Source organism: Cynocephalus volans, chromosome 3, assembly GCF_027409185.1.
Source record: "Cynocephalus volans isolate mCynVol1 chromosome 3, mCynVol1.pri, whole genome shotgun sequence".
Taxonomy (NCBI): Eukaryota; Metazoa; Chordata; class Mammalia; order Dermoptera; family Cynocephalidae; genus Cynocephalus; species Cynocephalus volans.
In genome coordinates, this window is record NC_084462.1 from 67,699,393 (window position 1) to 67,726,576 (window position 27,184).

General features: G+C 34.9%; 1 protein-coding gene across 1 annotated transcript in view; it reads right to left on the minus strand.

Annotated features, from left to right (window-relative positions):
- ARIH1 (ariadne RBR E3 ubiquitin protein ligase 1) overlaps positions 1-27,184 on the minus strand; it is a 107,600-nt gene that overhangs the window by 14,069 nt on the left and 66,347 nt on the right. Inside the window, exons 4-10 of the mRNA XM_063089214.1 lie at positions 25,335-25,427; positions 24,781-24,836; positions 9,679-9,745; positions 8,295-8,401; positions 5,518-5,560; positions 4,954-5,025; positions 1,875-2,005 (exon numbers count right to left, since the gene is read on the minus strand). Coding sequence (XP_062945284.1) covers positions 1,875-2,005; positions 4,954-5,025; positions 5,518-5,560; positions 8,295-8,401; positions 9,679-9,745; positions 24,781-24,836; positions 25,335-25,427 — 569 coding nt within the window. The remainder of the gene's footprint in view (positions 1-1,874; positions 2,006-4,953; positions 5,026-5,517; positions 5,561-8,294; positions 8,402-9,678; positions 9,746-24,780; positions 24,837-25,334; positions 25,428-27,184) is intronic.

Sequence of the window (27,184 nt, forward strand, 5' to 3'; positions counted from 1 at the left end):
TAACCTAACCCCCAAATCTCCTCCCCTTGGCCTCTAATAGTTGGTCAACAATTAACACCTCTTCTTCCTATCTAATATATCCTTAAAAACTTTCCTTTTGATATTTTTTACATATTTATAAGACTCCCCTCATCCTGGGCTTTACTTTGCCAACATTATTAAGAATTTTAAGGTCAGAAAGACAAATATTTAGAATTCATCTATACTTCTAACTCAGATGACTGACAGTTCTAGTTGGAATGCTATTTTGAGGATTCTGAGGCATTTTCAGAAATAAATAGGAAAGCATAGCATGATTCACTTGCAATGTCAGCATAGTAAAGGCAAGACACAGGCAGCAATTCTGACACACCTGGTCCTTGCCATTCTTCATTCTTTTGTATCCAAGTGTTGTTTATGGTTTTCAGGTTTCAAAATAGCTCATTTAAAATCTGAGTTGTGATTAGAAATGTCATTACACAAACACAATAACTCTTATTCCCTACCCTCTTTCCCCTTCACTAGGCTTGTTTACAAAAGTATATGGTGAATTTAGTTTCTGGGAACACTCTAATCTTCCAGTTTACCTTCTTAAAATCTAGAGTACCTGTCTGGCTATACACTTCCTTGGCACTGGCAATGGCACAATTTCTTTATTTCCATTTAACCAATCGATTTTCACCTGGCTGAGATTAATTTCAGAGAAGTAATCTCTCTTACTATTCCTCTCATTAATGCAACTAATGAAAGTTCCAAAGGAACTAAAGGGAAGACTTGCCACTGTCCTAAGTTCAGATCCTCCTCATCTTGTCTTGAACCTGTAATCTCTTCTCTCCCATCCCCTCTCTGCAAAGCAGCCAGAATCATGAGATAATGAATGTAAAACATATAGTACAGAGCCTTCTCATCTAAATTAAAGCTCTAACCATGTCACTCACTCAAAATTCTTGTGATAATATCCAAACTACTTTAGGCCCCACTCTAGTTTCTAACTATTTTCCTATTCCCCACAACTTAGTAGAGGCCACAAACTCAAATGCCAGTAGGAGACACAAATAAGTGAACTGGGCCATTTACATATCATAACACTCAAATACTTTCACTTTTATCAGGAAACGTGCTAGCTCACTTTTCTCAAAACTCAAAGAATCCTTAGTCTAACTTCCATTTTCCCAAACTAATAAGAAATATGCATAGAACAAAGGTATGCATTGCTGCTAAATGAAAAACAATGCTGTCGTGCGATACATGCAAATGACATTAAGCTTCAGTCTTGGGGAAATATATCAAACTAGAAAGTAAAGGCCCCATCTAAAGGGCTGCTACCCAGTTGGGGATGATTGTTACCAAACAGGAATGCAGGCCTAATTCCTAAGTTTCAAAGAGAAGCTAAATATGGATTTTGTTGGGCAATTTTCCATTTTTTAAAGTTTGGGACAGACTTTTTATCTAATGATGTGGTGCAGAGTAAATAAAACACATCTGCAGGTTGCGTTTTGCCAAAAACCTCTAAGTTTCCAACTTTTGACTAGAGAGATATATTAGACAACATGAGTCTTCTCTGAAAAAAGTCATATAGTTTTTCGCATCACTCTACCTTTGTTAATGTTGCTCCTTTTCAACATGTATTTCCTACTACTTTTGGAACTAATGAATTCTTAGTTGGCCTTAAAGTTCATCTCAACTGTTACCTCCTCTGTGAAATATGCCTAACTAATCTCTCTTTGTGGATATCTTGCATATAACTCTCTTAGAACACTGATCGTACATTGTATTTATTTACTTAGCTCCCATATTAGACGGTTGTGTATATGAGGTAGAAACCTTATTCATAATCCGTGGCACATATCACATACTTATGTGAACACATTCTTCCCTTAATTTCCCCAACCTACCAGGCAGATCCATGTGGTTCCCAAGGGCCAAGACACACCCAGCAAAACTCTGCTTTACAGTTCTGGTTACGACAGACCATGTGATTACAACCGCCATCCTTCTCAATTGTAACATGGCATTTGGGACATTCCTATGAAGAGAAACTATAAAGTTGGTGTCAATGCTACACTAGGTTGTATTACTAACATTGAGGAGAAGCCAGTTCTAGATTTACTTTACTTTGAAATACCGTATTTATTTTGGTTAATACATGTAAAGTACTTAGAACAGTGTCAAACACTTAATAAATACTATTAAAAATGAGCTGCTATCATTATTATTATTTTAAGTGGAGTTGAGAAACAAACATTTCAAGTACATTTAATCATACATATAGAGTAATAGTAGTTTATAAAAAGTAAAATATTTTGTTTACGTAAATGTAATATATTCTAGTGTCATCTACAAGTAATTATTGAGTACTTCCTATATACCATGGACTGTTCTCAGTGTGTTATATCCATCAACTCATAATCCTTATAGCAGTGCTATTTCTATTCCCATTTGTCAGGTGAATAAACTAAGGGACAGAAAAATCATTAAAAAAAATAAAAAAATAAAATAAAAAAACTAGTCCAAGGTCAGACAGGTAGCAAATGGTAGAACCAGAATCCAAACCCAAATAATCTGGCCTCAAGAGTTAGGCAAGCTAGATATCAGGCCTTTATTGGTAAATTCACTTAGTGGCTACTGACTGAATTTCCCAACTTTCTTCCGCCAAATATCCCTGTTTTGAATTCTTTTCCTTGTGACTCAGTAGCAACTAAGCTGTAGAGATTATATTAGACTGTTTTTCCAAGTCCATGTCATTTTCTTGGTTGCTAGTGAGCCAAAGTCACTGCCCTGCAGCACACACACCCCCCCCCTTTTTTGGCTTCTGAAAAATCTAAAAAAAAATCAACCTTACTCATTATTTTTTACTAAAACTATAAATAAGACATAAAGCTCGTATTCTTGCTATATTTACATTTGATGTCTGTAACCTCTACAAGGGAGGAGGCATCATCCATTATATTATTATTTGCACAATTTTGACTTTGTGAAATGGACTGCACTGCTCATAACTATAATAATTCTAAATAAGCCAATATGACAATTTTTTATTATATATTTTAAAGCAAATTTTTGAAATCACTCATAAGAAATTTTACATCTTCCCAATGAGGCATATTTCAGGTAGAAAATGTTTCATTCTACATTTCTTGATTATAATTAACCAACTAGTATTAAGCCCTCAAATGTTAGGAAACCATCGACAATTTGCAAATCTGTTTAAGGAGCTAATAACAATGATAAGTAAATAAGAGCGCCTAAAGCCTCTCAAGAGAAAAACTCTTCAGGTTTCATTTCAAAACTACCGAGTAGCTAAATTTGTGTTATTACAAACTGCCATTCTTTCTTGGCAATCTACCTTCTAAACAAAGCCAAATATATCCAAGCCTATATTCTCTATTTTAAACATCTTGAAGGCTTAGAGTATTTGGGGGTTTCTCTAAATGTAGAAAGAAGGTTACTATTTAACCAAACTATTTACTGAAAATATAACTGCTCTATTCTAAATACTAGTTTTACAAAGCATTTTAAAGGATCCTGGGACTTTTCTGGTGAGGAAATCTCCAAATAAAAAAAAAAAGTTTGGCTGGGAAATTTTTTAAATTAACAAAAGTAACCACTTCCTAACATTAAAGAATATTTAGCAAGGTTTTCTTGAGTGACATGGGTTATACTGTTTATGATGGTTTTAAGAGCACTCAAAAATAGTAATTTCTAACATTTATTCCTTAAAGACTCAGGCATTTGTTTTATGTGACAGGATTCATTGTTTTCATTGCTAATACCTCCTGGGAGATAGAAATGTATGCTTAGGTTTTACATATAAATATGTAAGATGTATACCTAAAATCGTGTGTTGGCCTTTATCGCTTAAGCACACCTTACTCTTATCATTGACGTGTGACTAAGTGAGGTAACAGTACAAAGCTATAACTAATATTGGTCAAACAATTCAGCATTTTTTAAAGCATCATCTTCACATGTGAAATATGTGAAATACTAAAAATAAATAGCCCATGAATTACCCTATCATTCGTTACTCAAGTCACCTACTATATGGATAAAATATAAGATTGAATTAAAGAATGTGTATGAGGGTACTTCAGAAAGTTCGTGGAAAATTACAATTAAAAGATAATACGAATCTTTCCACAAACTTTTTGAAGTACCTTCTTATATAATTTTCTATTAAGAGACTAGCCGGGTACACAATTGGGATTCAAATACTTGCTTATCATTTAGTGACAGAGAAGAAGGATACACAAGATTACTTGCATTTGTAAGATATTTGTCTGGGGCTAAGGACGTGGTTCATGGTAATAAAGAGATTAAATTCTGAAACTAGTATCATGAGCAATGTACTTCAAAACAAAAAATTCAGAACCAAAAAGAAAAAGGGACACCCATATCACCCCCAAATTTCTATTTCTCAGGAGTCAAATCTCTTAATGAATTAAATTTTAGAAGTTTAACACGAAGTAGATTTGAAGAAACTGTTTTGTTAAGCCCAGTTCAATTACATAACAAAAACTTAACCACTGCTCAGTCACTGTGCTCAAATCCCGCCCCAAAAGAATAACTACTAAAAAGTAAAACCCTGAGGATTTAGGCAAAAAAGTAAATTAGCCTAATAGAACCAAGCTAGATGGAGTAAACTCTACAATACATTTCTATACTAAAAAGCAGCCCAGACTTGAAAAATTCCATCTTTTTCTTCTATAGGAAACAAATGCTTTTCCCACAGAAGAAAACTAAATCAAGAGCACCGTGCATACTGCACTACAGTCCTCAATACTCTTAAATAAACTCAAATACTAAAACAAAGGAAAATTATTAATAGACAAGTATCCTGGGGAAAAAACAATCTTGAAGGAGAAAAAGGTGAAACAAGGCCCGTAACTAGGTAAACTTACTGCTTTTGTTAATGCTGATGCACCTATCCTTTATCAGCTTTGTTACCAAGAATTATTGAAGAAAAACACCAACCTTTGTATTGGCTGCAATCCAGTTGGAGGTCTCACTGTCATCATCACACTTTTTAATCCACTTCTTTAACCACTGTTTGAAAACAACAACTGTTAGGGTACAACAAAATACTTAAAAAGAATAGCAAATTATTTCAGCACTTAACTGCAGTCAAACTTAAATGTAAAAGCCAACAAATAAGATTATCGCTAGGCTTGCTTCCTCTTACACAAGGGGAATCTGTAGTTGTAAAATCGAGTATTTATAAAAATCAACCAAAGGAGGATTTTCTCTGGCTGAAGCTGAGTGGGGAAGCTAGAGATTGAAAAAAGCGCAACTACGAGGTGTGTTATCCCCCTAACTACAAAGCTTGCCAAGAGAGGTGGTTTTACCATGGTTATCCTAAGATAATCAGGAGCTGAATGCTCTCTGAATACCTGCAATGATCATCTGAAATAAAAAGGGCAGAATAAAATCTTCTAACTACTAATGGACAGATAACAAAACCATTGGCTGTGATTTTCAGTCAAGTCTTAGAAGTGTTCCCTCACATTATTGTAAAATGAAAATGCCAGACAAACTCACCTTACATTTAACAGGATCATGCCAATTTTCTCCACAGTTAAAGCTGTTAAGTGACATAAATAGTTAATAGAATTAAGTGCTACCTACTTTAAGTAAGTAAATAAACCAACCCTTTCATGCTTTATAGTTCCGCAGTATTATAACCAGTTTCTAGTGACTGACAAATACAAGGGCAAGAACCATGTCAGTTTTATAGTAAATTACCTAGAATTTAGTTTTAGGACTAGAATGTAGCAGGTACTCAATAAGTGTGAAATGAAGAATGACTATAAACATAGAGATACACTTTGATGACAGTTTCATAATTGGTGCTAGGATGTCTCAGAATGTACTGAGAAGTTTCAACCAATGCTTCATTGGTGCATATTCAATCTTTTACTTAACACCACCAAACGAAGAGTAAAGTCTGTAGGTTAATTATATAATTTAAAACTAATACACAGTAAACAACATATGGGAAGCAAACATGTCACATCTTTGCATAATTTATATAAATGAACCTCAGTCAGGCCTATAGAGAAAAATAGTACTAGCCGAGGTATAAAGCAAAAGACTAAATATTTTCTAAATATACAACTAGCTGATCAAATAATTTAGGAATGCCCAAAAAATCCTTTGCCAAAGACAGGAACAAAGTATTATTGGTTTAAATGAAGTCAGGATAATGATTATTTCTGGAAAGGAAGATGGGGACTGAGATGGAGCAGGGACCCAAAGAGCTTCAAATATATGTGTCATGTTTTATTTCTTAACAAAAACAAAATACTAATTTTGGTTAAGCCGGGTTGCAGCTACATAGGTACTCATATTCATTGTAGTTATTCTCTATACTTTATGTTTGAAATGTTTCATACTAAAATACATTTGAAAGTAGGTATGAAATCAGACTCCACCCTCTCTCTACAGGATAAACTCTGAAATAATGCACATTTAATCTTTACCAAAATAGCATGTATTTTACACATTTAATCTCTGTGCATTAACCTGCTCTCTTTAGAAAGATTTATTATTATGATGTATAAGTCTACTTCAACAGATGTTTGGAGAAAAAAAAATACGGAATAGTGATAAAATATTTATTATTTGCTAGCTCTAGAGCCCCTTGGCTAGACTGGCTTCTCACTCCTAAAAATCCTCAAAGGAATGGAAAATCATCTAACTTCTTGTTATAGTCTGAATGTTTGTGTCCTCCCCCACCACCCCACAATTCAATGGTGACACAAAATTATCAGTGTGATAGCATTAGGAGGTGGGGCCTTTGGGTGGTGATTAGTTTTTAATGGGGTTATAAAAGAGGCCTCAGAGAACTCCCTTGTCCTTTCCACCATGTGAGGAGACAGCAAGAATGTACTATCTATGAACCAGAAAGCAGGCCTTCATCAGACAATGAATCTACTGGTGCCTTGATCTTGGACTTCCCAGCCTCCAAAACTGTGAGAAATAAACTTCTGTGGTTTATAAGCCACCCAATGTATAGTATTTTGTTATAGCAGTGTAAATGAACAAAGACAGAAAACTAGTACTAAGAAGTGAGCATGCTGTTTTCACAAAAGCTAAAATATGGAAGCTGATTCAGAACTGGGTAGTGGGTAGAGAAAGAGTGGAAGAGTTTGGAAGTACATGCTAAAAAAAGCCTCCATTACCATGAAAGAACTATTAAGGACAATTTTGGTGAGGACTCAAAAAGAGGAGAAGAGATGCAGAGAAAGCCTCAATTATTTTAGAGAATACCCAAACACGTGTGAAAAGAATGTTGGTAGAAATATGGACAGCAAGGGCCATTCTGATAAGGTCTCAGATGAAAACGAGCAACATGTTATTGGAAACTGGAGGAAAGGCCATCCTTGCTACAAAGTGGCAAAGAACTTGGCTGAATTGTATTTGTGTTCTACTGTTTTGTGGAAGGTATAATGTGTGAGCAACAAAACTGGATACTTGGCTGAGGAAATTTCTAAGCAAAGCACTGAAGATGCAGCTTGGCCTCCCTTGATTATTTATAGTAAAATGCAAGAAGAGAGAAATGACCTAACGATTAATTGTTAATCAAAAATCTAGAAAATTCTCGTGTTATCTACATTGGAGAAAGAAAAAAAAAAAAAAAAAAAGCTTGTTAAGTAATCTAAATGGACTAAGAGACTCCCTAACATGTGGCATTGGAAACTTCCTAGTAAGTCAAATGTAAAATTCAGAGCCTGGAGAGTATGCTACAGAACTCCAAAGGTCCAAATAACCAAAAGAGCTGGCCCAAGAGGAGCCATAGGAAAATTCTTAGTTCAAAAGCATCCCTAATCAAATTTACCTGCCCATTTTCTTCTTAGAAGATTAAAACTTGTCAGAGTAAAGGAAAAAAATTTTTAAATCCCATGTAATTTATTTCCTAAGAGATAATCTGAAAGGTTATAATCTCAAACCTAATTCAACAAAATAAGCAACCAACCAGAAATGAAAAGAACTGAGTTCTTGTCACAAGATCTATAAGGTTGCTCTCATATAAGTTACAGTGGAGCATATAGGAAAAATGTCATTACAGCTGCATTTTTCCCCCATAAAAAAAATACATCTAAAAGTTACAGCATCAATGAAAGAGCAAAAATGATTTAAAATATAATTTTTTCACCCAATTCTTAACTTAAAAGAAATATACACTGTTGTCAACCAATATCACTTATCTCTCTGCCTAAGGTAAATATTTTTTTCTACTATTTTACTACCAAGAATAAATAGAAGAAATAGAAAAGCTATGTGCACAATTCCAATTAAGGAAACCATTCCTTTACCAAAACTGGCGCCCACATTTGCAGCGAACAGGCTTAGCATCAGGGTACTGGACTTTAACAACATGGTGGCAATCTGGGGCAGGACACCACTTTAACAGTCGATTGCACTGAAACACAAGTTAGAAAATAAAAAATAACAGCAAATTAAATCAGATGCAAGATTTCCTAGTACACCAAGCAATTATTTATATTGCTTCCCTAGTGCAAAGGCAAAGTAGGGATCATAACACCAACATGCAAAAACCTGCTGTAGTCTTCTACACAATGCACTGTTTTTCTGATATTATTGATCCCTTGAAGACTTGGTTTTATAAAGCATATGAACTATCTCTTATTCTATCTTCAAAATCTCAATGAGAAACTTTAAATAATTATCCATTGTGTGACCATTAACAAGGAATTTATTTATGGTTCTATTTCAGGGCAATTCTCTCAGATGCAAGGAAACCAGATATGCTCCTAATCAGAGAAGGTGCGTAGATACTACAGAATAGTTTGTGATAGGCTAAAGGATATACACGCAATCTCTCCCTATGACTATAAAAGCAAAAGCCAGTAACTAAACTGCAGGCAAAGACTGCACTTTAGTTCCTCAAAAGGAAATATAACTTTTGAAGTATTTTTATTATGGAATAAAAAATGGCTCAAGTAACACTCTGTACCAGAATTCAAAAGTCCATTGACCATTTCAAAAAAAAAAAAACAACTATTTCTAAAACATGCTGTTTTTCCAATTTACTCTCTGGCAGAAAAAAATTATTTTCTACAATTAAAGTACTGAGTTAAACTGATGCTTTCAAACAGGGTCTGGCAAACTCCTTCTGCAAAGAGCCAAAGAGGAAAGATTTCTGGTTTTGCAGGCCATAATGGTCTCTGTAGCAACTACTTAACTCTGCCATTGTAGCACAAAAGCAGTCACAGAACAAATGGACATGGACATGATCCAATAAGCCTTTATTTACAAAAACAGGCAGGCTGTAATGTGCTGACCTCTGCTCTAAGGAAGAAATATGATAAAAACAACTAACTATAGCATTCTTCATTAACAAGACTGACTAGTAACAGAACCTAAAACAAGCAGAGAAACAGCAAGGTTAGAATCCCAAACATGATTAAACATGACATGATTAATAATCTACTACAATTCTCTGTTAGGGATAAAGAGGAATAAAGGAAAAATACTGTAAAAGTAATTTTATTATCAAAGCTCAAGATACACAATGAGAGATCTAGTTATTGGTTTCTCATATTCCTATTTTTGGTATGCTTCATAAATATGGTAAAGATGTTTTTTACTTTCAATAGATAGTATTTTTTAAAAGAAAAATTTCTATTAATAAACAGAATTCCTTTCATTAAAAGAAGGAAAACTTAAATCACTTACCTCTACAAAGCTATTTGTTATTAAATGCTGATACTTTAATTTAACTTTTGAGTCTGTGATCAGGCGCCTGAAAACAAGAATAGTTTATTAGAAAGTTTTCAGCCAAGAGTATTCTCCACATTTATAAAATACAATTTCCCCCATGTTCCTTATTTTTTTATATTCCATTTATAATCAGTTTGTATTACAATCTAATGACTTACCAACTAATGCCAAATTTAGGCCACTTTCAGAGCCTTCTGACTCTGATATACTGCCTTAAATAGTGACTCTCAGCTACCTTCCTTCAGATCCCCACCCAAATTGTGTGTGAAATGAGACAGATGTTGTTGGCAGAATGTTAAGGAACGGATCCAGGTCTTGAGATACTTAAAAGTTTATATAATTTGAGGATTGCTGACTTATGACAGCTGTTGGCAGTTTACCAGAATTGCTTACTGATTGCAACCTGGCTTCTCTTCCACCTAGAATGCGTTATAATTCACAATTTCTAGAACTCACATGAGCCCACAGAAGTGAAGAACCCTAAAACTTAAGTTTCATTAGTTTTATGGTAAATACCCCTCTGGGTGTGTTATAAGAAAATAGTGTTAAAGCATAAAAAAAGAAAAGAAAAAAAAAAACCAAAAAAAAACCTACCACTGACAAAGTCAGGAAGAACATGTATATAGGTCAACTCCATTAATGTTTTATTTTTTGTTTTCTTAGTTTTTAATTTTTTTTTATTGGCATATTCATTGCCATTAAAGTCTTTTAAATGAACAAAACAGTTCTGTACAGTCTGGTCTCATCTAACTCTCGAGCTTCATATCTACCTCTCTCCTTCCATAAGATGACACATCCTGTCTTGTGCCACTTTCAGTGTATTCCTGTCACATCTGTATTCTTATATTTCCTCAAAAATGGCTTTCCTCAGAGAGACTGCATAAGGCTGTCTTCCCTCAGAAAGGAAAAAGAAGTAGAATATCATGATGAGGCTCTGAGGTGGACAGCCTAGGTTTGGTTACTGGCTTCGGAACTCACTAGCTATTAACTGAGGGTAAGTTCTTTGACCCCTCCGTTCCTTGGGTTACTAATCTGTAAAGTATGTAGCAGAAATAAAGAGTTTGAGACTAGAAAAGTGCCTGGCAAACAGTAAACACTCAATAAATATTAGATGCTATTATTATTATTACTTTACACAGTTAAAACATATTGTTACTCCCTCAAGGGAGCCATTCCTAACAATTCCCCACACCAGTCTACATGTAGATCCCCTCTCAGTTCTCAAACAGCTCCTTTATAGAATTTACCATAATTTTAATTAGACAGTTATCTATATAATTATTTGTTTAATATCTGTCTTCCTGCTCCACTATTCCCAAACAAACAATGAACTCCATGAAATAATCCCGTGTTCAGCACAGTGCCGGTAGAAAGTGTTCAATAAATATGTTTTAAATGAGTAAATCTCTATTTCACAAATGTTGAAACTGAGGTCTAAAAATAGTGCATTTGGCAGTTCCTCAAGAAGCTAAAAAACAGCATCACCATATGACCCAGTAATTCTCCCTCCTAGGTATATATACGAAAGAGAATTAAAAACTGGGATTCAATAAAAAAACTTGTATACAAATATTCATATGTTCAGCTAACAACACAAATGACTCCACAAAAAAAGTGGAAACATCCATATAATGGAACATTATTCAGCAATAAAAAGGAATGAAATCTGATAAGAGCTACGTGAATGAACCTTGAAAACATTACACACTAAGTAAAAGAAGCTAGTCACAAACGACCACGTATTATATGATCCTATTTATATGAAATGTCCAGAACAAGCAAATCCAGAGACAGAAAGCAGATGAATGGCTGCTAGGGTCTAAGGGAAGGAGGAAATGGGGAGTGACTGCTTAATGGGTACAGGGTGATAAAACATATTCCGGAATTAGGTAGTGGTGATTGTTGCGAAACATTAAAAGCCACTGAATTATATATTTTAAATAATTTAAATGGTGAATTTTATGTGGATTTTACATCAATTAAAAAAATAAGGAAAGCACCAGACTCAACATCAGATGCCCTGATTCCCAAATAAACATCTATGACCCATAATGCTTCTCTGATATGACAAGTCATATGATTTCTTATAGTTGACCCTAGCCTAATAAGCTATCTAAATCTGGCATAGCCCAGCAGGAGTGGTAAGAACAAAGGTCAGCCATAGTTCTTAGGCCAAGGCTTCTACCTTAGTTTGACCTGATAGGGAAGTAAAGAAAGTAACCTCCCATCAATGAGAACAGGTACTCTCAAGAAGGTGGCAAGTGTTCATTCTGGTCATTAATAAGACAATTCTCTTGACAAAGACCTGTTGCCATCACTTATGTTGAAAATAGTTATTATGAAAAAGTTATCAACTTTCCTAGAGGAAGGCAGCTGTCTAGGTAAACAAAATGACTTCTACTTAATGCCCACTATACATGATGAACACAGTGTCAGATGCATTTAACTACCTTTGAGTTTGAGGATAATACCCCGTTTTAACAAATGATATAACTGGAGAGCTGTTTTTTGAAACCAGGTGACTTTAAACACAACTTATTTTTATTTTTTTTATTGCCAATTGCTAAACCATGCCTTATGCTTATAAAGCAACCTGAGTTAACTAACAATATTACACTTCAATTTAGGACTAATGATAAAAATATTTTCCTTTCAAAAGGTTTTTTTCCCCAACATACAAATTATAGAGAAGCATAAAGAAGGAAATAAAAATCATGCACAACTCCATCACCCAGGAGGAGTAAGCATGTGACATTTTGGGGGAATCTGAACTTTTTTTTCCTTTTTTGGGTAAATGTATGCTAATTTGGGGGGGGGGGGCTAGCCAGTATGGGGATCAGAACCCTTGACCTTGGTGTTATAACAACATATTCTAACCAACTAAGCTAACCAGCCAGCCCCTAACTTACTATGTATAATTTTTTCTTAGTTTTTTTCACTAACTTTATGATAGGCATTTTTCAGTGCCATTAAAATACTTCACAAACCATTTTTCATGGCTGTATTACATTCCATCTTCCCCTAATGCTGGGCATTTGTAGAATTATGACAATGTGATTAACATCTTTATAATAAATCTTTGCCCAAATTTCTGCTTATAAAAATTAATATAACATTTATTAAATCAGAAAGGTCAAAATGATCTTGCAGTCATCCCCAACATCTAACTCAGACTCTATCAGGACAATATATCCCAAATTTAACAACTTCTCATCATCTCCTCTGCTACCCAATCACCACCATCTCTCACACTGACTGCTATAATGTCTCCCAACCAATCTCCCTGTTCCCACTTACAGTCTTTAAAAAAAAAAAAAAAAAAAAAAAAAACCCACAGCAGTCAAAGCATTCCTTTCTAACCATGTCACTCCTCTGTCTCTGTCTTAGAATAAAAGCAGACAACCCTATAATGGCCTATCAGGCAGTGCTTACTCCACCCTCCCCTGCTCTTCCCCTGCCTACCTTCAATCTGTAAGTTTATATTTATAAGTTCAGTAACACTTAAATTACTAATTACTTATCAGCAATTTTTCCCTATCTATATACTTAACCTTATCAACCACTGAAAGTTGACAAATTATTTCATTTTACATTTCAATGAGACTAGGAAATTAATTCAATACAAACTTCAGTTCTGATCTCTTAAGTATAATACATTCTAAAACAAATAGTATACTATACCTCTGGTGTTAATTTCCTACTTAGAATACTAAAGTGAGTGCTTTCTATATTTCCCTGTGGAGAAATGACAGGGGGCATTCAACTTATTCCATTATGAGACATACAACTCTACAGTCACATTTTTATCAAGGCATTCTCTATAAACTCTCTGTTTTAAAATAAATACAATTTGGGGTGAGCAAAGATTTCTTAAATAGCAATTATCATAAATTGGGAAAAATGATGAATTAGACACAATTAAAATGAAAACTTTTGTTCATCAAAAGAAATCAGCTCTCTTTCAGAGAGAAAAGGCAAGCCATGCATTGGGAAAAAATAGCTGTAATACATATATCTAACCAAAGACTTGCATCAGAATATTTAAAAAATTCTAACGAAGTAACTGACAGACAAAATAACGAAAGGGTGGCTGGCCAGTATGAACCCTTGACCTTGGTGTTATCGGCACCATGTTCTAACTGACTGAGCTAACTGGCCAGCCCCAAAGTAACCAAATTTTTAGAATGGGCAAGTGACTTGAATGGGCACTTCATAAAGGAATATTCAAATAGCTAATAAATGTATGGGCAGATGTTCTATAACATTATCCACCAGGAAATCACAAATTAAAACCACATTAAGATAACCCTACATGCCCACCAGAATGGCTAAAATTTAAAAAGATAGGTGATGAAAGTATAGGCAAGGACTAGAGCACTCACACATAGCTAGGATTGTAGGTACAAACACTTAAGAAAACCATTTGGTAATATCTATAAAAGCTAGAAATGTCACTCCTAAGTATATACCCTAAAGAAATCAGTGCATACCTAGCAAATGACACAGAGGGGTCTTCAAAAAGTTCATAGAAAGATTCATATTATCTTTTAATACCATTTTTCCACAAACTTTTTAAAGTACCCTCATATAGAAATACTCCTCGTAGTTTTTCACACTAGCCAAAACCAAACAAAACCAACCATCTACTATCAGAAAAATGAAATACTATATAGCAATAACAAAAGCCACCCAAAACACAAATTTATTTAACAACATGCATGAATCTCAAAGGCATTATGTCAACTGAAACAGACATACACACACAAAAGAATACATGCTACATTATTCCATTTAAATGATATTCAAGAACTGGCAAAATTAACTGATGGTGAAGTCAAGATAGGTAGCAGAGGCGAGATGGATACTGACTGAAAAGGGGCACAAGGATGAACATTCTGGGTACTGAGGAAGTTCTATATACCTTGATCTGGGTGGTAATAAAATAAATATACTTTTAAGGTTAATGTACTTTACACACTCTACTGACTATATTTTAGAAATTAAAAAAGTAAAATAAAAATCCAATACATAGCAAATCAAGCCTATAATAATAAGAATAACATTTTTGCACTGTAAAAGATGAGATGCTCTACTGTAATGCAATTAACATATTCAAGTTTAGTTTGTCTCTTGCCTCAGATGGTACAAACTGTATGACCTCACTTAATTACTAAGGATCTAGGAAGCATACAATCCTATTTGTGATTCTTAAGGTACTGACAGAATGTAAAACATAATCATCTGACTTGGATGCTTGGAACATACTTCTTGGAGCAGCACAGAAGAGGATTACATCTACTTCTCTCTGAGTCCATTCAACTACTTGGTTCTACAATTAATATTTACATAGTTATACTATAATTTGTTTACAATTTTCTGAATCAACCTTCTGGAAAAGATGAAGGTGAAAGAGTCACCAATTTCTTAACTTTACGTAGTAAGAAGTTTAAGATATACTGCTTAAAATTGATGGAACAGGAAATATCTATTAAAGATATATATATCTCTGCCATTTTCAGACAAAGAGGGAATCAGCCAATAGAGGTATGCAATATCTACACCACGATCCTATGAATCATTTTTTAAAAAATCAGATGTATCAGTTAAGGCTTTTAAAAAAGTATTGAGCATAATTGACTCCTATAAGTGAGTGGCAATTATTTCCTGCCATCACCTGTTTCTAAAACACTTATATGAAAATAAATCATACTAATTTTTAGGCAATTCCAGATGTGTCACTGATTAGTCAAGATGAGACTAAATACACTACTTCAAGGTCTTGAAAGACTTTATAGATGCAAGCTTACATTTATTATTCCTAAGAGTACTAGAGAAGTTATATGTAATAAAGGAAGTTTAAGCCCTAAACAATTACATGACAAAAATCAAAAAACTATTAAGATGAACAAAAACAGATGAATATTTATTTGGTCACAAGTAATACAGAAGTTAGAGAAATAATTTTCATTAATCTCATGAAAGCATCAAGGATAAACCTTGTGACTAAGTTTTCAAAGTATATCATTAACCTTCATGTCTTTGGAAGTATGCTATATGAGGTGATTATCCAGGATAGACCCACTTAGCCTAATAGCCTTGATGATATTACAGCACAAGTCAGTCACTGAATGTTGCAGTGAAGACATATGTTTATGAAGGCAAGGAAAAATAATATATTTCCAGTTACTTACTCAAAGATGCATGTCTATTAAATACCAGTTGCTAAGAAATAAAAGGTGAATCCATTGAATTACCACTATTAAGAATTTAAGAGTCTAAAAAGTGTTGAGGCATCAATAAATAAATACTTTCAGTGTAGGGTTGCTAAGGTTACAGCCATATATTCTGAATGGAAATAAGCAAAGGAGTCAGTAAACATAACTAGGGTACCTGGGGTCATACAGCTTATAGCTTAAGAAAGAATACAGGCAACTACAAAAGTGAATGGTATGCAAAATATGAGGGAGCTAAGAAAAGGAGCTCATAGGATATCTGACTAAATCAAAGTTAAAATCTAAACTGAGCCCTGAAGAACAACTACGAGGATGAATAGGTTAAGAGAATTGAAAAATAAAACCAGGAAGAGTTGTTGTGAGAAAGACAAGAGGCAGTAGAGAAAAAAGTAAACTTTCGAACCAAACTGAACACAAAACACATCGTACTTACAAGAAACCAAGTTCTACATGGCTACAACACAGAATGTGAGAAAAGACAAAGCTGCACAAATAAGCAATGTTGAACAATGGAAGCCAATGTTGAACAATGGAACAATTTGTGAAGAAGAAATAGAAGGTGATGAAACTAGGTATAAATAAATCACTTAGTAGCCAGCTGTAGATTTCCAAAGAAAAGAAGATGATGGCAGTAGAAACAGAGAAAAGGAGGGTTTGAGGGTTATTATGGATGCAAAATTGACAGAATTGGGTGCAAGGGTGACTATGAAACAGGCAGAAGAGAATGAACCAGAGGAGAAAAACAAACCAGGGATCTCATCAAGGTTTTCTTTCCTTTTTTTTTTTTTTTTTTTTTTTTTACTGGTAAGGGGATCACAACCCTTGGCTTGGTGTTGCCTGCACCACGCTCAGCCAGTGAGCGCACCGGCCATCCCTATATAGGATCCAAACCCACGGCCTCAGCGCTACCAGTGCCGCACTCTCCCTAGTGAGCCATGGGGCCGGCCCCTCATCAAAGTTTTTAATTCAGGCAAGTCTTTAACACCTAGTGGTGTCATTCTTTGATAATGAGAAGCAAAAACAATGAGTCAGTTTGGTGATGATGGAGATGGTAGAGAGGGTTCCATAAGATAACGCCGGTAGAATAAGTGCAGATGCCTTATAGGCAGTGGGATATATAGTAAGGCCCAAGCTCAAAATAAAGATTTGATTTGGAGATATAAGTTTGGGAATTTCCAATGTATGTCTAGGGAAAGTATATCAAGTATATAGAGTGAGAAGAAATAGGGGGTTGAACAGACCCCAAGGAGCAACATTTTGGGAACATGAAGAAAAAAAGATGATTTTGCAAAGTCAGAGCAGACCTGGAGTAGGCCTACGATGATGGCCATAAGAGTAGGAAGCTGGGGTGAAGGTGATTTTACTAGAATGAGTAGATTAGGGAATTGAAAGACTCTGGCAGTGATTCTTCAAACATGTATGTCTAATAACCACACCAAAAGAGTTTATTGTTCAGATTGCTGGACTCTACCTCCAGAGTTTCTGATTTAGTAAGTCTGGGGTGGGGCCTGAGAATGTGCATTCTTAACAAGTCCCTAGGTGATGCTGTTCTGTCAATGACACTTTGGACCATACACTTGGGCAATGAAATCACTTTATGACAACAAGCCTTGAAAAAGAGAAAAGACACTGAGTTAGGTGTTAACACTATGAATAATTAAGCGGGAGTAACCAAGAAGTCAAATAGATAATAGAACTGTGATATAGCTGGATAATGCAAGCCTCAAATGATCTACTGAATTAAACTGAAGAGGAGAAATGGTCTGAAAACAGCATTTGCGACTGAGGAAGACAATGACTCCACCTTCTGACCATGAGGTATTAGGGAGAAAACCTCGCCTCAATTTCAGAGGGCTATAGGGGAATGTCTTCAGAAACAAATTGGGTTTCAGTTTCAATTTAAGTTTCAAATGAGTTTAATTCCAATTAAAACAAGAAACCACTTTTTAATCTATCCAATTGGAAACTTAAAAAACGAACTTTTCAAATTCTAAAAGAAAGAAATTATTTAAAAGAAATAAAATGGAAGACATATACAAATAATATACAAATATGTAAAGGGAAAAGTAAAAATCCCTCTTCTTCCTAATCCCCAATTTCCCAGCTGAAATCACTATTAAAATTCTCTCATGGGTACTCTCAACATTTTCTGTGCATGTACCAGCAGACTGCAATATTTTCCCTTTGCCATACCACTGGACATCTCTCTATATCAGACCACACAGCTCTACCTAATTGTTTATAATAGTTACCATTATATGGGTGTGTCATAATTTAACCAGTTATTTATATTGCTTGGGTTGTTGCCAATTTTAAAAAATGCTATAGTGAGTATCCTTATACATGTCTCTGCACATTTGGGTGTATATTTATCAGAAAAATTCCAAAGAATTTAATTGCTGGATGAACTCCCCCTTGTGTCCCCATCCCCAGTTACAGCTGGTGAGAACTAGTTTTTCCAAATTGGGGTTAACTACGAAAAAGAAGTGAACTTGTTTGGGGATGGAGAGTGAGAAGCCATGGCTTCCCTGGCTAAAAGTGGCAGACTCTGTTGGGAACAGATGAGGAAACCCACAGATTCCACAGACTTCCTAACCCAAGACTGTAGTCCTAGTTGTGGGCAAGTAGTGAACCAGTCAGAAACTTAACTGGGAGATCCAGGAAATGAAAGAATCAATAGAAGGACTCTCTACACATCCCAGGATGATTGGGAAACTACGCATATAAAGGTGAGACACAAGAGTCCAGTAAACAATGAAAGCCAAGGGAGACTGCAACTTTGAATACATTCCCTAACTTCTACCTCAGGGTGATCTGCAGAGATTGGAAGACTTATGAACTAAATGCGTTTTGAGTATAACTTGTTTCATACAGACACAAGAGTGACCCTTAGGAAGCCAGGTTAAAAAAATTTTAACTGAGGAGAATCATTAGCAGCTACACACTGCATGGGGATAAAGATACCATAGTTTAAGCTAAAAAAACAAAAATCAACAAGCCCAGAAAACAATGGAGAGTTTCTTTATTAACTAAAATGTTTATTTTCCACTAGAAATTACTAGACATACAAGGAAACAGGAAAGTGTGACCCATACTTAGGTAAAAAGCAGTCAGTAGAAACTCTTTGTGTGTGGGCCCAGATATTGAAGTTAGCAAAGATTTCTAAGCAGCTATTATAAATATGTTTGAAGAATTAAAAGAAATCATGTTGATAACTACAGAAAAATATGCTAACAATGAATCATCAAACAGGTAATCTCAATAAATAGAAACTAGAGAAAAGAACCAAATGGAAATTCTCGAACTGAAAAACATAATAACCGAAGTAAAAAAACTGACAAGAAGGATTTTAAGATGGAAAAAAAAAATCATAATCATCATCATCATCATCATCTGTGAACTCAAAGCCATCAACAAAAATCACCCAGTGTGAAGAGAGAAAAAAATACTGATGAAAATGAACAGAGCCTCCAAGACTGGTGAAGCAATGTCAATGTCAATATATACAATGGGATTGTCAGAAGGAGAGGAAAGGACAGAAATATTTTAAGAAATAATGGACAAAAAGTTCTCAAATTTTATGAAAAACATTAACTTTCATATCCAGAGAGCTCAATGAATTCCACATAAGATAAACACAAAGAGAAACACATCTAGACAAATTATAGTCAAACTGCTATAAGCCAAAGACACAGAAAATCTTGAAAGTACCAAATAGGAGAGCAACAGTGATTAATAGCTGACTCCTAGGAAACAACAGAGACAAGAAGGCAGTGTAATAAATGTATCTAATATGCTGAAACTATTGAATCAAAGGCCAAAGAGCATATAAAGTTTTAGAAGTTACCCAAATGGCCTTCCAAAAAGGTTCCAGTAGTTTATACTCCAGAGAGTACTATATTCTCACTCACATTAGACATTACACCAAATTCTTTAATCTTTACCAATCTGAAATGCTAAAAAAGTTTAAGTTAGAGTATCTAATTTTGATTTTTTTTTTTTGGCTTAATCTAGTTTTATTTATGTTGAAGGACCATTCATTTTTTTTTTTTTTTTAATTTTATTTTGTCAATATACATTGTGGCTGACTATTGCTCCCCATCACCAAAACCTCCCTGCTTGTCGTATCAACTTCAAGTAATTGTGGTTGTTATATCTTCTTCCCCCCCCCGTTTTTGTGTGTGTGTGTGTGTGTGTGTGTGTGTGTGTGTGTGAGTGAATTTATATATTAATTTTTAGCTCCCACCAATAAGTGAGAACATGTGGTATTTCTCTTTCTGTGCGTGACTTGTTTCACTTAATATAATTCTCTCAAGGTCCATACATGTTGTTGCAAATGGCAGTATTTCATTCGTTTTTATAGCTGAGTAGTATTCCATTGTGTAGATGTACCACATTTTCCATATCCACTCATCTGATGATGGACATTTGGGCTGGTTCCAACTCTTGGCTATTGTAAAGAGTGCTGCGAAGAACATTGGGGAACAGGTATACCTTCGACTTGATGATTTCCATTCCTCTGGGTATATTCCCAACAGTGGGATAGCTGGGTCGTATGGTAGATCTATCTTCAATTGTTTGAGGAACCTCCATACCATTTTCCATAGAGGCTGCACCATTTTGCAGTCCCACCAACAATGTATGAGAGTTCCTTTTTCTCCGCAACCTCGCCAGCATTTATCGTTCAGAGTCTTTTGGATTTTAGCCATCCTAACTGGGGTTAGATGGTATCTCAATGTGGTTTTGATTTGCATTTCCCGGATGCTGAGTGATGTTGAGCATTTTTTCATGTCTGTTGGCCATTTGTATATCTTCCTTAGAGAAATGCCTACTTAGCTCTTTTGCCCATTTTTTAATTGGGTTGCTTGTTTTCTTCTTCTAAAGTTGTTTGAGTTCCTTATATATTCTGGATATTAATCCTTTGTCAGATGTATATTTTGCAAATATTTTCTCCCACTCTGTTGGTTGTCTTTTAACTCTGTTAATTGTTTCTTTTGCTGTGCAGAAGCTTTTTAGTTTGATATAATCCCATTTGTTTATTTTTCCTTTGGTTGCCCGTGCTTTTGGGGTCGTATTCATGAAGTCTGTGCCCAGTCCTATTTCCTGAAGTGTTTCTCCTATGTTTTCTTTAAGAAGTTTTATTGTTTCAGGGTGTATATTTAAATCCTTAATCCATTTTGAGTTCATTTTAGTATATGGTGAGAGGTATGGATCTAGTTTCATTCTCCTGCATATGGATATCCAGTTATCCCAGCACCATTTGCTGAAGAGGCAGTCCCTTCCCCAGTGAATAGGCTTGGTGCCTTTGTCAAAGATCAGATGGAAGTAAGTGTGTGGGTTGATTTCTGGATTCTCTATTCTATTCCATTGGACAGTGTGTCTGTTTTTATGCCAGTACCATACTGTTTTGGTTATTACAGCTTTGTAGTATAGCTTAAAGTCAGGTAGTGTTATGCCTCCAGCTTTATTTTTTTGCTCAGCATTTGCTTTAGCTATGCGTGGTCTTTTATTGTTCCATATAAATGTCTGGATAGTTTTTTCCATTTCTGAGAAAAATGTCTGGAATTTTGATGGGGATTGCATTGAATTTGTATATCACTTTGGGTAGTATGGACATTTTCACTATGTTGATTCTTCCAATCCAAGAGCATGGGATATCTTTCCATCTTCTTGTATCCTCTCTGATTTCTCTCAGCAGTGGTTTGTAGTTCTCATACAGAGATTTTTCACCTCCTTGGTTAACTCAATTCCTAATATCTAATTTTTATTTACATTTATTTAACTCAGTATGATAGCTTATGTTTATGGCTATTTATAAACTTCTTTCACTGTGAACTGCTTGTTCATGTCCTTTACATATAGGATTATCTTTTTCCTATTGACTTGTAAGGGCCCTGTGATATCAAGGAAATTGACAACATTTGTTTTATGTGTTGGAAATATTTTGTCTATTTCCCATCTAGTTTTCCCCCAAATAGAACCTTCTCCAGAAACCCACTATATATATAAGATAAATATGAAACAAGTTCCTCTGGTTGAACCCAGAGGAAGGAGTCCCCCAAAGATCTCCTAAGTACCTCCAGGAAATGTATGGTATCATTGTGTACAGTTTAAAAAATAGGCTTACCACACTGTCAAAAGAATGACCTAAGAACACCTGAGTAAATTGTAAAAGATGTTAAACCTAATAAGCAGTGACCATATTTATGGGCTCAACTCAAATCAATTCTTCTTTAATTTACAAAGATGTTCTAAGTATCTAAGATGATATAAGTCAATATGTAACCCATTGGGGGTATAATCAAGAATTTCCCTCTCCCTAAAATACCATACTATTCTCCATTTTCCATTCATGCCTGAACTCACTGCAATGACTTTGACTTTCACCATTCTAGTAAAATTGCTTTTATGATGGGGAAATCCAATAGTCTCTTTTCAATGCTATTCTCTTTCATATTTCTGCAGGAAGTGACACCACTAGTAACTTCTCTTGCTGATATTCTCGACTCCCTTGGTTCCTATATTATTCTCTTAAAACATCACCTAAATGTCTTTCATTGACTCTTCTTCTACTTTCTCCTTAAATGTTAGTTTCTAAAATCATAGTCTTTCTTTTCTTCTACATCTTTCCAAGAGGGATGGCTTCCTCTCCTATTATCTGCACTGTTACTTTCTGTTACTGAGTTCCAAACCTGAAGGGCACTAGTTTCAACCTAATGGATAAAATTAAAAATTGAAGATTCATACTGGAGTTGTTTTAATATCCCTCAATCAATCTGTCTACAATTCTGTTTATTCTACTGGCTCTCCATTGGAATCGTAACTAGCACATTATCATCTTTAACCTAGACTATAATAATAGCCTTCTAACCAAGTCTCACTGCTCAAATGTCTCCTCACTCTAAATCATCCTCCTCTGTACCACCAAGGTCATACTTCTAAAATGCAAATCCTATTATCATAGTCTAAACAACCTTTTATAACAAAACTCATTATAAACTATCAAACTCTTTTCACCCTCATCTGTAATAACTTCCCACTCTGTGCGTTAGCCACCACAGAATACTTAATAAAGAAGTTTAGGACTTATTTTTAAAATACTGACATTCTTTCTTTAATCAATATTACCCTCCACTCCCTCAACCCCAATTTTTACTCCTTTTACTTTATTCCCTAAGTAAAGTCTCCCTAAACTCTTCAGGTGAAATAATTTGCTTATTTCTAATAGTACTTTTTTATTTTCATGTTTTGCAGCTGACTGGTATGGAGATCCGAGCGCTGCTTAGCCATGCTCTAGCCAACTGAGGAAACCAGCCAGCCCTCTAACAGTACTTTTCATACACCTTTATTTATAAAACTTAAACTCTTCCATTGTAGTTGTTACTGTGAACCTCTTGGGGGAAGGCCCTGTATCTTAATTTTTTTTGTTCCCCTGTGCACAGTAAATGTTTGTGAAATGGATGAAAGGATACAATGAACTGTACTGATGAAATATACTGATGAATCTATATTGATGAAAATGATATACTGATGAAAGAATATAAGGATCCAGAAGGCATCAGTGGACAAGATAAAGACAACTGGAAGAATGATGCTACTTTAAGATGATACATGGTTTACTTCTGCTAGGCAGAAACAAAGGAAGTAAGATTTACTGAAAGAACCAGGATTAACACAGAGTTGATAACAGCAGCAAGTATGTTCCAAATAAACCAAAGTAGATTGAGATTAAGAAAGAAACAGTGAGCTTTATAAACAGTGTAGATCTAGTCAACTTGGCTTTACTAGTTGAAGAAATTTACTCATTAAAGCCTTTGGCTGCTTTTACTTCTTTTGGGTGTGTGTGGCTGGCTGATATGCGTATCTGAATCTTTGACCTTGGTATTAACAAGGCTGTGCTGTAACCAACTGAACTAACTGGCCAGCCCTAGCTTTTACTTTTATTACCTTTAAATCCCAGTGCTTAAATACAGACATGCCTTTCTGTATAGGCGATTATCCAACACTAATTAAACAATTTGTAGATCATTCAGGCCCTCAATCTGTTTATCCTCCTGCAGTAAAATCAATTAGGTAACTTGAGGTTATAAAAACAGCACAGACCCAGGAATTAAGCAAGCTGGAATTTAACCCCAGGCTCAGGAACTAACTATGCTTCTTTCTCCAGGTTTTTTCCTCCCTTTAAAAGAGAACCTTTCACAAGGAGAATAGTTAGCTGACAGCCACCAGGTGCAATGCCTCTGGAATCAGTAGAAGTGTCCCAGCCAATGACTGAGCATATCAAGGGTATCTAGTCCAGCCATTTCTGCTTACTTGGGCATTCCTCTACGGCACTCTGTGCACTGGAGTTCCCCACAGGGCTGCCAGAGACTCCTGCAGCTGCATCACAGTCTGAGTCTCTTCCTATTGAATCCTCCTCCCTTCTTGCTCTCCTTTAACAGATTTCAGATCTACACTGAGGTCTACTCCTGCTCCTTCTACCGACCTTTATCATGCACATATGCTATCCCACAATAAATCTCTTTCCCTTTACCTCTATTGGCATCTGCTTCTCTTAAGGCTCAAATGACACAATGACATATCCTATTCTCCAATTCCAAGGTTTACTAAAATCTAGCTATCACGTATTGCCAAGTTTACCAGAATAGTGACTGCATATTTAACACCAAGTGACAAATGGGCTTTTGCACTACAAAGGAATATAGATTAGAAAGTCTCCTCAGATGTTTAGAAGTTTTGCCTCCTTTGAGGTGCTGAGTGAAAATTAACTTGGTTTAATCAACTAACCAATATTCAACATGCAGAATCTATCAAAAATACTTACATAACTGTGTTGTCATCCACTAAGATATCACAACCATGAGCAGGACACGAAATAGTCTGAAAAAGATTGAAATTTAAACTATGTCTTCATTCAACAAATATTTACTGAATGCTTACCATTGCCAGGCACTTTGTTCGGTTCTGGGGACACCTAAACATTAATAAGATCTCAATCTTTCTCTATTTAAAGGAAATGTGTGTACGGGTGTGTTAATCACCATAAAGTAACTAGAATTGTTGACCGAAGTAACTGGTTTTAAAACACAAAACTTGAAAAAAGCAAAAGCAAGGTATCTGACAAAGTTGCTCAATTAGTTTAGCCTGATATATAATCATATTTATGCCCACTCAGAAAACTATTCCTGGATTGGATCTTTAACTGCAATGCTATATTGTAAATAGAAAAAAGCCTGTTATCTTTTAGTTGTTTAAATCTAAAAAAAAACGTTCCCCATGTGATTCACAATCCAGAAAGCTTCGCCTGTTTATATCTTGCAAGGCTCTAAACACTATAGGAAATTCAGCAAAAACTGAAAAACAAATTGTCATCTTTACCTGTCCCATGCCTTCCTCCATTATTTTGGTAGTTAAATACTCGCTCCAGCACTGCATACAAAACTTATGTCCACATTCAAGGCCAGTGAAATACTGCGATAAAAATAAAACATGAACTTTAACAAAGACATTATCAGAAAAACCACTATACACAATGACTCAATAAGGCTCTATTAGTCCCTCTGGCTCTATTAGCCCCTATGGGGCTAAAACGTCCAATTTGACAAAAATAGATGGGCTCCTAAAATGAACTTCTAGGTTATGAAATTTAGACATGTAAATACATTGAACACTAAAGTCTTAATTAATGAGAAATGCACCTATAGTCGATACTCACAAATTTTTGGAAAGGCAAGCAATAATGATAACTTTGTATTAAGCTTTAGAATATAATATACCAATAAGCATACGAAAAGATGCTTAGTATCATTAGCCATCATGGAAATGTAAATGAAAACCACACTGAGACACCACTTCATACTCACTAGGACAGCTATAATCAAAAAGACAGATAATCACAAGTGTTGATGAGGATGTGGAAAACTGGAACGTTCATACACTGTTGATGGGAATGTAAAATGGTGCAGCAACTTTGAAAAACAACCAAGCAGTTCCTCAAAATACTAAGCACAGAATTACTGTATGACCCAACACTTATAATCCTAGGTATATACTCAAAAAAAAAAAAAAAAAAAAAAACATATACCCACACAAAAACTTGTACACAAGTGTTCACAGCAACATTATTCATAACAGACAAAAAGTGGAAACGACTCAGATGTCCATTAACTGACAGATGGATACACAAAATATGGAATATCCACATAATGGATTATTATTCACCATAAAAAGGAATGAAATACTTATATACAACATGGACGAACCTTAAAAACATGCTAAGTGAAAGAAGCCAGTCACAAAAAAACCACATATTGCTTGATTCCATTTATATGAAGGTCCTAAATACATAAAGGAAACAGATGTGTAGTTGTCTAGGACTAGGGGACTTGAGGGGAAACATGGAGTGAATGTCAAAGAATATGAGGTTTTCGGGGGGAGGTTCCGAAAATGTTCTAAAATTAACCGTGGTAATGGTTAATTTTGTGGTGATGGTAACACAATTCTGTGAATACACTAAAAAACACTTTAAGCAAGAAAATTGGATAGTATGTGAAATCTATTTCAATAAGCCTTTTATTAAAAAAAAGTCAGGCCAATACAGGACTTTCATAGAACTGCACAGAATGTAGCTAACCTAGAACAATATAATAAAATCTTATGGCAAATCAAAAGATTTATTCACAATAGCTAAGAATAATAGCAACATTTTGTTCTTAGATTACAAGATTTGAAATGCTATTAACCTGAGAGATAGTTAAACGAAGTATACTGAATTTTGTAATGGGATATTAAACAACTACTTTAAATAATATTAGAGTGCCTGGAGGACTGGATTCAAAAAAAGACTCAAATAATGGTTATCTTATTTTAGTTTAAGAACATTTTTACAATATATCATACTAAATTATTTTTAATTGAGTAAGTAATATAGGCTCATGCTTCAAAACAATTTCTTTTAACAGTATGAGTTTATGTTGAAAATAAGTTTCCTTCATCCTCATCCCTGACCTCTGTTTTCTTCTACCCAGAAGCAATCATTATTTCCAATTTCTTACATATTCTTCCAAAGATGTTCTAACGTACACATACAGTTGCAATTTACACATTCTCTTCTGCATCTTGTTTTCTTAATAAAAAATTTAACAGATTTCTGATGTGGTTCCACATTGGTACATGTGGGATTATTTTTTAAAGTCTGTATGAAGGTACCACAATTTACAAGGCCATTT